The sequence below is a fragment of the Lates calcarifer genome, linkage group LG8 (assembly GCF_001640805.2).
Source record: "Lates calcarifer isolate ASB-BC8 linkage group LG8, TLL_Latcal_v3, whole genome shotgun sequence".
Taxonomy (NCBI): Eukaryota; Metazoa; Chordata; class Actinopteri; family Centropomidae; genus Lates; species Lates calcarifer.
This window is the reverse complement of record NC_066840.1, coordinates 21,231,035-21,246,428: the sequence shown is the minus strand read 5'-3', so window position 1 is coordinate 21,246,428 and position 15,394 is coordinate 21,231,035. Positions and strand designations below refer to the sequence as shown.

General features: G+C 38.9%; 1 protein-coding gene across 1 annotated transcript in view; it reads left to right on the top strand.

Moving 5' to 3' along the window:
* fstl5 (follistatin-like 5) overlaps window positions 1-15,394 on the top strand; it is a 160,812-nt gene that overhangs the window by 104,813 nt on the left and 40,605 nt on the right. Inside the window, 1 exon segment of the mRNA XM_018687637.2 lies at window positions 3,101-3,221. Within this exon segment, the coding sequence (XP_018543153.1) occupies window positions 3,101-3,221 (121 nt within the window).

Below are 15,394 nucleotides of genomic sequence, written 5' to 3'. Positions count from 1 at the left end.
AAAACAAATCAACTTCAACAACCTTTGTCTCCAGAAACTCTCGCCAGGACACTGGACATGGAGGTCTGTGGATGTTGTTTCTGGGGAAAAAACAAAAAACAAAAACAAACTACCGTTGATTCTTCAATGCTTTGACCACCACAAATTAAATGCCTTTCACTTCCTTTGTCTTGGGGACCAGGCTAAAAATTTAACAGCAGAAATCCCAAAACACTGGCATATAAAACTGAGAGTATCTGCATGGCTACATAGAAAATTTTTCTTTATGTTTCAGAATTTGCATGAACTGGCCCTTTTAATGTCAAACCACTGCCTATTTTTAGCAGTGTTGTCTCAATATCCTTTCACTGTAGGGAAACATGTTTCTTTTGCCTTTTGTACTCACCGGAGGGTATTTTGACTCAGCATATTGTGTTCCTCTCACAATCTTTCAAGAGGCCGGGCTGAAAACTTCTACAAAGGCCGTTTTCTGAAATGCTTCGTCACTACCAGAGGTTAGCCAGCCAATGAGGTGGCTCTTTAGTGTCCTTTCAGAGGTGACCTGGCACTGACAGCTTTATTAATTATAGTTTCTTGAGGGCTATGGCCTATTTGTAAATCCACCTCTACCTGCCCTTGTCTCCCTTCTCTCTGAGTAGCCTTACCCTGGTCTGCTTTGTCTGCAGAGAGCTGGGTGCTGGGTGCTGCTGATAGCTGAGGTGAGGTGGAGGAATCATGTCGACAGCCTCCACCGTGGCTCGTTCCACCCCTCTGAGTTTCATTTCTCCCCCCATTCATTTTTCATTTAAGAAGGTGACACAATATGCTCTCAGCCCAAGGGGCCAAAACGCACCATCGATTTCCCCTCATATTGTAAGGCTCTGATGCTTCACTCAGCCCGAGCTGTTACCGAGCTCGTAGGTTAGATCGGAGCACACTGGGACGAACTGATAAACACACTGTATGCCTGTAAACACAATGGCTGACTCTCCTCGCTTGTCTGTAGACTTTTAAGAGGAAGCTGGATGCCAAGATGCAAACAGACAGAAAAGATGTGCTCCAAATGTTAAAAGCTATTTAATGTGAAAAGGTATTTTTCTTGTTAATAACTCTTAAAAGAGGACTGACTCTTGTTATTAACTTTTGAAAGAGGACTAGTAATTAACACTAAGACACTTTTTTTTAAAGAATGCTGTGTTCAGTTATAAGAAATGAGGAGCACAGGGGCAGAGTCATGGACATTGTTAAGAACAAAAGTTCACACCACTAAAAGATACCTGAATGTTTTTTTAATGCATGGCAGCAATCAGGAATGAACACGTTTTGGCACTTGGCCTTCATCAAGTTAGTGGGGACTGAAGAAAACTCTAATGAAGGCTGAGCGCCAGAACACGTTCAGTCCCGAAAGGCTACCGTGCATCAGAAAGTGGTGAAAGTTATTATTGTATGCACAGACAGTTCTCTTTTTCTTCTGAGTAGCCTGATGCGTCAGAAGATGTGTCATCACTTGATTTGGATTTCGTTAATGTGCTCAAATCACAATCGCAGAAGTAACTCTCAAAGATGTGCGTGATCAATGTAATCCTAGTTATTCTTTGGTGACAATTATACTACAAAAACATGTTGTTACTATAGTAGCATCACAATATATAAAAATCTATAAATAGGGATAAAACAAGAAAAGCAAACGGGAGCAGGACCTGCTTCAAGTAGACATGATCACTCAGAGAAAAGACACTAAGAGGGATGTTAACACCACAGTCACAAATGTAGACAATGAAGATTCCTGGAAAACAAAATCAGCACTACCCTATTTTGAGAACTTACCCTGTTATGAATATTGCTTCTGACAGACTGAGTGACTGTAGTGACTCCAAAACATGTCTGAAAAGGTGCATGCTCACCTCTGACTGAATACTGCACTCCACCTAAGACCTTGACAGGCCACTCTTAACTTAAAGACCTCCTGAGGTCTGTAAATGTATTTTTAGGTTGACATTTGATAGATTGCCTGTTCTTAAGTTTGCATGTTGGAAAAAAGTGAGAGGTTTTTTTTATTATTTTACCTTTCAGTCAAGTAATCAGTCAGTTGATTTGTATCACTTTGATATTATGGGCCCAGAACATAATAGGTCGACTTTCATTTTAAAGAATCAACACTACATATTTTCATACAGTTTATTCACTTGTATGAACATAATAATACTTTAAGACCCTATCTAAATCCTACCAAGATGACTTTTTATTGCAGTGTGGTCTTAATAAGGTGGCAGACATTCACTCTTTGCCAGACAGGATTCATCACACCGGCAAACCAGTGGGCTCAGTGGGCTCATTAGCTTTGGGGGCTTCTTTCTCTGCCACAGCCTGAATAATTTATTCTTGTTTGCTCTCTTTCCTTGTCCGGCACCATTTTTTTGTGTTTGCTGGCTTAATAATCACAACACAGCATGAATTAATCATATTTCACTTGGCTCTACACAAGTTCACATCATGGATAGGTTTTGGTTTAATTACAGCTTTTGTTTTGTTTTAAATAGGCTTCATGAGAATTAAAGTGCAACGTGTTTGTGTATTTGTGTGGCATGCACGTTAACCAACTCACATTTCATCCTGTTTAGTGACAGTGACATTTGAATGACCAGCAGAGGTTTCTTTGATTGACTGTGTCTGTGACACTTTTCGCTGTTTGTTTTTTATTTTTTTTAAAGCGGTTAACACGGTTTCATTTCCACACTAATTAATTTTAGCCTCCCTTTCCATCAGATCATTTTCCTCTGATTGGAAAAATGACATGTACCAGAAAACAATTTTTCTCACTGTGACTTTGACAGTTATTTTCCTCAGTTGTTTTCTGTGGCTCCAAACGCCCTCCACTTTTGACATAGATTGATGGACATTGCTCCATAATGTGCCTTTTTGGATTATTATTGTATTTTTCATTTCCTTTTTCCTATGCCATGAAACATGCCGTCTTCTCATCTACACACAACAGTCTTTTTACATTCCCATTGAAATAGTTAATCTCCAACTCTAAACGGCTTCAGCCGTCTCTGCTGCTTCTGCATTGCCAGTAGTTTCTCTAAGTCATTAAAACTCCTTTTCTCTCTCTGTCTGATAGGACTTTGGGGATGATGGCTCATTGTACATCACCAAGGTGACAACGACACACATGGGCAACTATACCTGTCACGCTGATGGCTATGAGAAACTCTTCCAGACCCATACTCTTCAAGTGAACGGTAAGAGGCCCACACTATTCATGCAACACACTTTTTATTAACTAATTTTACCCTCAACTCAGTACCAGCCATTGAGGTAGGTGCCTATCCATTAACTACAAGTCTCTTTCAACTCCTGTCTTTGTTGAGTGAACTGTTGTGTATTTTGGAATCCATCATCTACTGTACTCAGCAGATGGGAGATTGTGATTCTCACTCGACTAAAAGACATAAATTTCCCCTTGTTTTAAAGATTTGCTGAATTTTGTTGGACTTGCAAGTTGATCGTCAATCGCTTGTTACTGCTAAAAATGATTTGTTGCACGCAGCGTTGTTGTTTTACATTAATCTTTAAAATGTCATCCAAAGTTTTTTAAATTCTCACGCGAATCATTGATACGGTGTTTCAGCAACTGCATTTCCATCATTTCAGCCAGACAGCATTTGCTATATTGCTGTATCTTTTAACTTGGGTTTTCTGTTGCTAAACTGTGATTTTCTGTACTCTTCTCTGTCTGATGTCCTAAGTTAAGTACCAAGTTCTGCTTCTGATTGTTCCAAGTTAACAATGGTTGCTGATTCTGGTTACTAACTGTACATTGGAAGAGTGCACAATATAGCACCAGTACAAAACAGAAAATCTCCTCACACTGTTTAGAACTAGAAATGCAAACATTTAATGTAACTGATACAGATAAAATCAATACTGTTTTATTTAAATCAACAGTACAGAGTATAAAAGTAGAAATCCACTTTTATGTTGGGTTATTACTTTATTACATTATTACCACCAGCAATGGTCAAGTGTCCCTCCCCAGTGCTACTTCAAAACAGAGTTTCTCTGTGAATTGCCATTGAGGGCACTCCTTATTAATAGAGACACTACAAATAAATGGGTAAGCTGTGTAATGCCTAGCCATTCTCAGGAAGCAGTTGTCACAAAATCTGTATTGTGCCATGTGCTGTTTTGGTGTCTTTTTAGCTGCTGCTGCCGCTAATGCATAACACATAACACAAAATAGTTATACTGCTGTAAAGTTCAACAGATGACAACATGACAGAAATGTTTGGCAGAGTTTGATTTGTGTAACATCTTACTGCATCTGCGCTTGAGTTGAAAGAGAAATAATGTGAATATACAGTCACACTAGTACCAGTCACTGCCAAAGCAGCTATAATCCATATCTCTTTAATAACAATATCCCTAATGACGATGTGAAAACAATGTGAAAGAGGTTTCACTCTCATTTAATGATGAATCTCAGATATTTATCACCCACATCTCCAGCTTCCTTCAGTTTATGAAGCTTGATAGTGAGTTTCAGTTAATTGTTTAGCAGTCTCGCCCCCACAGCTCTCCTGTACTGAATCACTCTCACCACTTTCATAGTGTTGTTTTTGGCCACAGCAGGCAGCTGTTTTCAGAGAAAAAACTGCTCTGCCTTACCTGTTCAGCACCAAACGGCAGATAGACACAGTAGCTGATGAATCGAGTGGAGAATTTCACAGCTAAAGAGACAAATATATGTTGGGAGTTGGTAGACACCAAAAACACAGCTAAGACAGAGAGAATATTAGACTTAGATTCATCAGGTAACCAGAAAAACAACTCCAAAGTAATTATTATGTTGTTGTGTAACAGAATTTGTAATTGCAGGTTTAACATTTGTTTTATCTTTTTCATTTCAATTAAAGCCTAAAAGACCAAAGATGAATAAAAAAAATGCAATTCCTGTTCTGTTGCGATGTCTGGTTGAGTCAGGTCCGCTTGTACGTTATAGCTCACCTTTGTGCAACTTTGACTGTGACACAGTTATGGTGAAGTCATTCCTCTAGCAGTGTACCACCACCGCATCTTACAATATTGACCTATCAGACTAGAACCTACAGCATTATTTTCACCCTCTTTTTAAACTATAATATTTATTTATATGAGAGCACTCCACTTTCATTCGACTGAAGGCCATGTACCTCAAATAAACATCAATACCAATAGCCTGTTAAAGAGTTTTATATTCCACTTCTTACTAATTGGTTTGAAAAAGCTTTCGGCATGGTAAACGAACCATGTGAATTCTGGAGCAGAGACCGTATGGAAAGGGCAAAAGTATAGTGGTCAAGCTGTGCCCTAATGAACTGAATATGTATAAACACAATGTGTCAACGTAGAACACTCAACATCTTCATTACAGTTGACAGACAGTTGGTTCATTATCACTCCTCTAGAAGATTACTCCGAGGTTAATTATGATGATATACAGATCTTATTATACCAAATATTGTGTTTATCGAAACAGAGTTAATCTCATGAGACCGAGGACTTTTGGTCGTAATTGATACTAAAACTTGCAGATGACCTTTTACTGCAGACTGTGAATTTCACATTCTTCGTGTGGGTGAAGCCTCTGCAGACCTGCTATCACCCTTGCAATGACTGCTGAGATTTTTCTAAAACTCAATTAAGAAACAGCAGAAAGAGAGGGTAATTCTGTGAAACTGGATTCAGAATACTGTCCATCACTCTGCAGCCGCAAGAGAACGATAAGATACTATTCAGAAGAGCTGATGGAATTTAGACTGCAAGTACTTTTAGAGGAACTTTTGATTTCCCTGTGAAGCAGGTAGAAAGCAGAGGGGTTTCAGCATTGTAAGCTATGTGCAGTGTGTGGAGGATCATTAAGGAGTTTTTGGATTTGGTCCCTGCTTCCCCCACTTATTCTTACTGACTCAACAAAATGGCCTTCATGGATTTTACACATGCATTTTGTGTATTGTTCATGCCCTTTTATTGACAGTCAGCATTGTATTGTCTGCATCATCTTAATGAAGACACTGTAATGCTATCTTCAGTGTACACTTTTATCTTGAAGATGTTCATTTGTTTTTATTTTTTTGTTTGTTGTGTCTGCTCTTTTTTCCATCTCTTATCTACAGCCCTTTTCTTTGTTGTAGTGACCCCAATTTACCCACAGGAATCAATAAAGTTGCATCTAATTTGTACTGTGGCTGAAAAGTTTGTCCACTCTCCCAGCCACTTTAGCAGAAAACAAATCATTGTTTGTGGTAAATTAATGAAAGTCTTGGTTGAATCGTCAAATACATCAACCAGTTCTGTTGCTGGAAAATAAGTGTACTTTTTTCACCCTAGAAAGCTGCGTTCATTTCGAAAACATAGTTTGAAATGTTAGCATTTCTGATGGTTGTTCACTTGTGCTTCAGAGCATCATCTTTAAAAAGGTAACTTTAGGTGTTTGCATGTGTTAGTGATATATTACAGATACAGTATGTAACAAAACGAGTACACTCCTGCTGGTCAATATCACTAAAATGTGAGGTAATTACAGTACAGTATTAATTGTCTGTCACCAAAGCCCAAGAAGAGTGAAGCCCATTAATTTGAGAAACAGATAAGTTTAACTAATTAAACTATAATTAAAGGTCCATGGATGGGCATGGATGATACCAGTCTTGTACAAATCTGTGGAGAGATGTTATGCTGTTCTTCACAGATGATTCTTTTCAGCTGCTCTTTGCTGCAGGGGTTTGGATACTCTGCCCTCTGCTTTAAAATACTCAAAAGGTAGAGAATACTTGATTCAAGTCAGGGGACATACTTGGCCAGGACATAGTTTTCACTTTTTTCTTCTTTACAAACTTCTGTGTGATTTTTGCAGTGTGCTGGGGATCATTGTCATGTTGGAAAATTTCTCTCCTACCCAGCTTCTTGAGACTGGGAGTCATCTTTCATTCAGTATTTGGGTAAACAAACTATAAATGTCATCTCCCCTACACCTTTTGCACCCTCCATATTAGTCCACTCCCACGACAGCTACTGCACCCTCTGTTATTGGTAGTATGGCTCTCCCTATACCTCCTAACTATTGCTGCAACCATTGTTATTATAAAAGATTGTTATATATATATATATATATATATATATATATATATAATTTTATTTTATGGCCTTGTTGCCATAATTGGAAATCACAGGTATACTCACTTTTCCTATGTTGAGGTTATACTTTGGAGACCATGTTTTAAATGCAGTCTACCTTATCTCTTTGTTTTTATTATGCATAAGATAAAATATCCTTCATTTCAACAAAATAATTAGCTCTTGTAAGATGTCATAAATTTGAATCATTTAACATTTTGGCAATCTTGCACAGGGGTATTCTCAGGTTTGTTGTACACTATATATCAAAAAAGCACATACATAGTACTGCTCTTTTTCTGTGTCTGAGAATGATTTGATCATACTCTTTGTATCCTTGTGGGCGGTTATTGTGCCCCTGTGACCCTGGCTGTCATCTCGTTTGGGGTTAACAACTCCTGGACGGGTCTCTACCCATGGGACCTCCCTGAGAAGTAATGTGTGACTGCCACCTTTTAGGCCTATCCCCTGCAAAGTTAGCTGTGGATGGCAGGCAAAGGAGGAGGTCTCGGTGTGCCAGTCCCTAGTTACAAAACTGGCCCTCTGGACCTGGAATATCTTGTTTCTAGAGGCAAGGGGCCAGAGTTAGATGTGGAGCCATACCAAGCTGATATAGTTGGGCTCACCCTGTTGCACAGCAGCAGCTCTGGAACCAGAATCCTTGATCAGGGCTGGACTGTCTCTTTTTCCATTGTTGCTGGGTGGATGTGTGGATACTGACAAGTCCCCAGCTGAATGCTGCTGTGTTGGGAGTTTTCCCAGGAGAGGGAGAGAGTTGCCCACATGTGACTGCATTTTGTGGAGTGTTGCTGTATCTAGGCACCGAAAAGCAAGTTCAGACACAGCGTACAGACTTGCAGACTTGGAGTGTGTGGTTGGGGTGTTAGGGAGGGTGCCACCTGGGGGTTGCATAGTTTTGTTGGAGGGACTTGGGTAACAACAAAGGGAAAAGAGATGTGAGGAACGGTCTGTCTGATCTAAACCTGAGGAGTGTGTGGGAGTTTGTTGTGGTAGGCATGGCCTGTCTATAATGAACATGTTAAGCATGAAGTAGTTAATAAGTATACTTGTGACAGAACACCTTCAGCAAACGTCAGTCATTAATGTTAGACCTTTGCAGTCATAATCTTATCTGTGGCTGTATGTATTGGACACTTGGGTGAAGAGAGGAGAGCTTTTAGCTGCTCACCACTTGGAAGGTAGATTCATTAGCAGTACTTAAATACCTAATGCCTATTTATCTTTTTGTTTAATATCGGTGTGTTTTGCATACACATTTAAACATGCCTTTTCCTTATTCATAGTTTTTTTCTACTTCTTTTAATAGAATAAGACCTCCCTTAACCCAAAACAAATCACTATCAAAGAACTATTAATAATAGCATAGCCCTAGTTATAGAACAGTTTCTCAGAAATATTTCATATTCTGTTTTTTCTTTGCTTTCTATTGTTTTGGGCAACAGATTCTCCATGACCTAATTATCTTTAATTTTAATTATATTATTTAGAATCGTTGCAGTGAATAATGAATCAAATAATGCACATGAAAATGAGTTCAACCTGTGCAATATGAGACTTCTCTTGAGTTAGAAAAGAGAGAGCATACAAACACAGCACAGCAGTATTCCCTGGACATCCATTACACCTCTTAATTTCTGTCCCAGATCTTTTTTTATATCAGCTCCGAGCTCCTGTTTTTACTTTTGCTTTACCCTTGAAAAGTACAATTTCACCAGCTATGTGATGCTCACGTAATGCATTGGATTCATGCTCTAGGACAAAACAGTTGTCTGAGCTGGATTTCTCCCACATCTCCACAGGAGGCGTAACGCTCAGGTGAGAGAGTAATCACAACTGACAGAGGAAGTTTTCATCGCGGTGTCTGCATATCTGTGACGGTGTGTGTGTCTTCAGTATATGAGTGAGTGTTTGTATATGTCTGATACAGAGGACACAGGATCTCTGTGTGTTGTTTTGAGTGTACATTGTTCACAGGTTACCTGGTCATTTCTCACAATCCAGTGGTTATGACTGCCATGTTTTTTTAGCAACAGCCACAAGCTCAATTTGATTGAAGAGTTGTAACAAGTCTGCCAGGCTTAGTTGGAAATCTCCCAGTAGTGTGATGGCGAAGTGGTCTCCTGCCATCGTGTTTGTGTGTTCTCTGCTTGTGTGAGTGTGTGAGTGTGTGTGTGTCTGTGTGCCTGCTCATCTTCTAGAGCGCCATGGCCGATGGGAGCCTTGCTGAGTGATTGACGACTGGCTGGGGAGCTTTATGATGGAGCTGTCAGCCCTGCTGTGTCGCATTCTCCTGGCAGTGGCTCTCCTGACACTCTCAGAAACACATCAGAATGCAACTTCTTTCACATCTTGTCTGAATTGAGTTTTGAGTGGAAAAATCCCACCGACCAGCTCACTCCTTTCATTTTCACTACTGTCCAGGCAAAGGAAATGGTAATGATTTGCACGCAGGAATTGGGTTTACACGTGCGCACCAGTGGAGTGTGTAAGTGAGGTATTTTCAAAGAGCAGAATACAGAATTTTCCCATTTAGTGTGAAAAGAGGAGTTTCATGGTTCTCTGTAGCTAATAAGGCATTTGGGGACTTGGTAAGAGATACAGATTTACTATTAAAGAAGATGAAAATACAGGATGCTATCAAAGCTTTTTGCAATCTTTTCAGTAATTTAATCGATGCGTTCATATTACAATTAATGCCAGCGCCCTTGTTTTTTTTAAACAGATGCTATGTTGCAGAACAGCCTTACGTTACATATCTAGTTATTCAATATCAGGCGTTTTAAGGAAGTTAGGCCAGGACTTTTTAAGTCTTTTTTTTTTCTTCTAAATTTTCAATGACCTTTTGTGACAAAATGTACATAGATGTTTTGATGTGTGTTTGACTTGTCAGTAACATATAGGTATAGACCAGATATGTCAAAAACCTTGCACTCTGGGGCATATACATGAATTGATCCAGTTAATAGTTATTTGTTGTGACTAGCTAATCCCGTCCAACACAATATTCTTTTGATTTCCAAAAGAATAAAGGTCTAATTTATTAATCCTCCTTCATCCTCCTCAACCCACTTACTGAAAGATAAAGTTGCTCTGAGTTGTGTTTCACAGCCTTTAACTTTATCATGTAACAAACCCAAACATCTAATTAATATGAAAACAGTTTAGATCTGTGGCTTTAAGAGCCATACTGATGCAGTAATCAGCTGGCACACCTGGTATTTATTAGCTGTTACTTTGTAGCCACCTCCATCTGCTTCTGATGATGAGCATTTTAAATCAATAAATTATTTGGAAACTGCAAATACACCTCTGGCTTTGGAGTACCTGTGGTTTTACATGTTCTAAATATCAGGAGATCTCCTAGTTTCAGATATCAAGTATGTTGATATTTCCAGTACCAACAGCTCTTGTGCACAAGCTGCACTCATGTTAGTAACTTAGTAAACACTGTCAGTAGTTGTACTAATTTTGGTTTAATGGTTCCATCCATTAATGTTGCTCACATAAAAACACAATTGCTGTGTAGCGAATTGCTGTTAGTAGGAAACAGTGGTTAAACTAACAACAATTATCCCATGTCTCCTGATACCAGCTGCATTTGTTTGGAATTTAATTAAATTAAGTATAACTTTAAGTATTTTAATGTCGCAATGCAGCATTTTGATTTGAGTTTCACCATTGTCTGGCCATGTTTTTATTCTTTCATTTTATCTCAGGGGGTATTAATTAAATCATTTATGACACTTAATCGACAGTCTATCAGTGACAAGCTATTGCAAGTTGGAACTGCAATAGCATTAATAGACATTGACAGCAGCGTAGGATCAACTTTCACACCCACATTCACAGTCACACAGGGAATTCACTGACACAAGTTCTTTCTCAAATAATGGGCCTTTAACTTAAGACTGACCTTTATTGAGTTTTATGGGCTGTGAGTGGGAATTGCAGCAACTTTGTTAGAACTTATTTCTTCCTACACAACTTAGCCCTCCACCCCTCCTATCCCCACGAGCAACAGCACTGGCCTGTAACTGACAGACAGCAGTCACATATTCACAGTAGAGATGAGTAAACTAGATATTCAGAGTGGCCACCTGGCAGAAAAATCTATAAGATGTAATACAATGCAAACTGTGGTGACACAGCATTTTAAATAGCTTTTCAGGCTTAAGAATGATTTAAGAGGTGATGTGATTAATTGTTCTGTGTACAGTAGTAATGAAAGGTAGGAATCTCAGCATTTAGTGAGGATAACATTTACTGACTGACATTTATCAGAAATGATATTCTCCTCCCACTTAAGAGAATTGGGTATAATGACGTTGTTGCACCATGCTGTAAGGTCACATATTGTCCCTTTGATAATATGCAAAAGAGAGTTACAAGCCTTTATAGCTATATATCACACCACTCTAGCCAGGTACCTTGCTAGCAATGTAATGAGATGATGTCCTCCTACCTAGTTCTGCCAGTGTAGCTGGGACTGGTCAGTTGTTTCTCTAGCCACCCATAAGCAAAACAACAGATCAATTTGAATCACTCTTGAACAACTATAGGCTATAGTTAACATCAATCATTCTGTACATAAAATTCCTAAATCCAGACCACATGATTAAAAACAAACAACAAAGCAATAGAGTCAGTTATGTAGTTTTGTCATAGGTATTCACTACAGTTCAGTAGTGAATACCGGCGTAGAGACCTTACTTGGATGTTTGAGGAACCTAGACTGGGTTATTTAAGTTTTGGCAGGAGCTGGGCCCCTCCCATCACATATTCTTGGTTGAATAAGGTCCATGAAACCTGCAGAGGACTTAACTTGAACTTTTGCTCTGCCTGAGCCAACCTCTGTATACTCATTCTGAGCACTGATTAGACCTGCACTTACCTACTCTGTAATTACACCCCTACACACACTGCACCTACACTTTTAGTGTAACCTATCTGACTGCTGTAGAGGTGGTACAGGCTCTGATAGGATCATAGGCAGCGATCTTCAGCACAAAGTGACAACCAGTTCCATCTTCTAAAATCACACAAGCAATTTTCTCAAAAAGGTGTATGAGATGAGATGTGAGCTCAATGTCGTGCTATCCATTTTCGATCAGTCTCAATAGCATCAGAAGATACTGTATTTCTATGTGCTGTATATGCTTCCCTTATCATAGGATGACTACCTTTGCCCTACTTTTCAGCAGTGTCAGTTTCCAGTTAGAATTGCATCTTTTGAATCACACAAAAATAAACTATGACATAAAAATTATTTATAGTAAGTTATTAAACATAAAGTGTAGCCTACAAGTATTTTTACTTCCATTGTACCATATCAAAGAAAATCAGTATTAACATATTAAACCATCACCAACCCTCTGGAAATGTATTTCTTGACACTCTTTGGGCCCCTTAATAGCAATCACCGTTTAGAGTATTGTTTCTGGCTATGTGGATCACGTTATGGCCACAATTAACCCCTCCTCTAATTTGCTACATCTAGCATGATAATGCACCATGTCACAAAGCAAATGTCATCTTAATTTTACTTCATGAACATGACAGTGAGTTCAGTGAACTTCAGTTGCCTCCCTAGTCATCAGATCTGATTCCAGAAGAACACCTGTGGGATATGGTTGAAAAGATTTGCAGCATCAATGCGTAGTTGACAAATCTGTAGCTATTGTGTCAATGTCAACATGAACCAGAATCTCAAACGTCCTTTGGCCACAAAAATTAGGCTGTTTTAAGAGCAAAGACAGGGCTTATTCAGTATCAGTATGGTGATTGGTGATCCTCATTAAGTGCTCGTTTCATATATACTGTACTATATGTGAGTGTTGAAGCTTTTGCTCAAGTAAAGTCTTTCCCTAACAAACGAACCTGAATTACTCTCTTACTGACCGCTGTGGTAGTAATACAATTTTTTCTTGAATAAAAAGGCTTGTGGATCCATCCAAGTTTTAATTCCAACACACTAATTAATGTAACTTTGTGAGATTGCCTGAGAGGTTTTAATAATGAGGTGCCCAAGGGAAGCTGGTCGATCCATGCTTGCAGTATACGGCTGTTGATTAATAGGCTGTTGTGGTTTTGTGCCAGAAACAAAGGTACGTGCCGTGTCTGTCATGACCCCCAAATTTTCCCCCAACACCGCCACACACTCCACACATCCACACATCCTGCCCAGCCATTCAGTCTCAGAGAGATCACAAAGTAGATGAATCACAGTTTGTCTCTTTAATCCTCAATATGTTCAAGATATTTGATGTATTTGTACTCTGTTTTCTACACAGTGAAAATGAAGTAGATTATTTGCCATAATTTACAATACAAGGATCAAACAGAGCATGCTTTATTTCTTCTGATTCCATAGTGTCAGTGTTTACCTAGTGTTATGGATAGGGTCCTCGTTGATATCATATTTTGGATATGATGTTTACATTGAACATAAATGAATGATGAATCAGGCTGCATGGGCTCTGCTGCAGTTACCACTCTGCTGAATTTAGTTCTTCTTTTATTTATCACTAATAGAAGACAACAGCATCAATAAAATAAAACCTCTGTAGGACTACAGTTGTTTTCATTATTGTTTGATTTGCATGTTATTTTCTTGATTTATTGTTTTGTCAAAAACCAAAACTTATTTACTTAACTGTTGTAGGACAAAAGAAGGCTGCAAATCTTCACATTCTCAAGGCTTACACCAGCAAAAGTTGGCATTTCTGCTTGAAAAAATAATAATTAACCGTGTATCGAGGTAGTTGATAAGTCTGTGGCCAATTTTCTGTCGATTGAATAATCAATTTATCGACCAGCTGGTTCAGATCTAATTCTCTGTCTTATCAGTGTCACACTTTCACTTTCATTTCATTGTGTAGATCATTAATGATGTACTTATACTGGTTGAGAATGTTTTAGAAATTAAGATTAGGTGTTTTCATGCCACAGTACTGCCCATAACCAGTTTTCTCAACCAGGATATAATGTACATATGTGCAAAACCATAACCATGACATTCTAAAAACCTGATCATAAACAGGATATTAGAATGCATTTGAACGCATTCAAGGTAAATGTAAAATGCATATGAATTTCTTTCTAGCACAATGAATACTGATTTTGACACGTTATAAAAACAGCAGGATCTCAGACAGACAAATCATAGAATTTACACTTTTCACTGCTTTTATTGTACATGCATTCAGAGATACTGATTTACAGATGCAGCTATAGATTCAAATAGCTGTTTATAGAGCAGTTGCAAAGTAGTGATTTACACATAGTGTGTCACATAGTGATACAGTCAACATGCTGTATAAAAACAGATAAAAGAAAGGAAGCTTTTGTCTATTTGTATGGGCGTGTGAGAGGAAATTAAGTGTGAGTAATAATCTTCACTCAAAAGATCATACAAAATAATTGTCTCCATGGGTTCTGTTCAGTCAACCTTGTTACTGCTGGGGGGCATCGGCGTAACTGGAGTGTCTCCGTCACTGTGATTGGTAAAGTAACCTGGGTGCCATAAGAGCCCTTGGAGGCCCACTGTGGACTGCGTGTTGGCAGTGAGGTTGACGTGAGCTCCAAAGCCCGGGAGTGCTGTGGTTACCAGATGGCCGTGGCAGCAATCTTCACTCCTTTCACTCACCTGGCTGAGTAAAGACTTCCTCTAACCCAGTGCCCACAGGAAATGGTCTCTACAGCACGTCTGCCTTCTCTGCTTCTGCCAAGAGTCTCACTTCCATCCTCTGCTCATGTCTCTGAAGTCTGTTTCAGAAAGAAGGAAAAAAAAGAGGACACTGATTTGGGCCACGGAGGCTGTGAGGGATTGCTCAAAACATGATGGCAAGATAGAGATTTGATGTACCTACTTAAACCACTGCCAGGTTGTCATCCTTATATGTGACAGGCTGTTGGGGAATGAATCATGCTGCATTTTTATGGTCACTCTGTAAACAGTTCATTGTCACTGTCCAAGTTTCAGTCACCATTTCAGTGGCAGAGTCTCCTCAGAGATAGTACAGTACTATCCTTTTAAAATGTTTTATCATTGTTATGCTATTGAGAGAAGGCTTCTCCCTTTTTAAAGGATTATTCAGATTCATTCTTTTGATATTTTCCATGTTTTGTGGAGCAAGACTCTAACAAGTTAGCCCCTCGGGTGTAGAGCAAAACTCGTGGCATATTCTCAGCCAATGCATAAATGCATATTATTAATGCATTTGTGTGTTTTATTGATTTG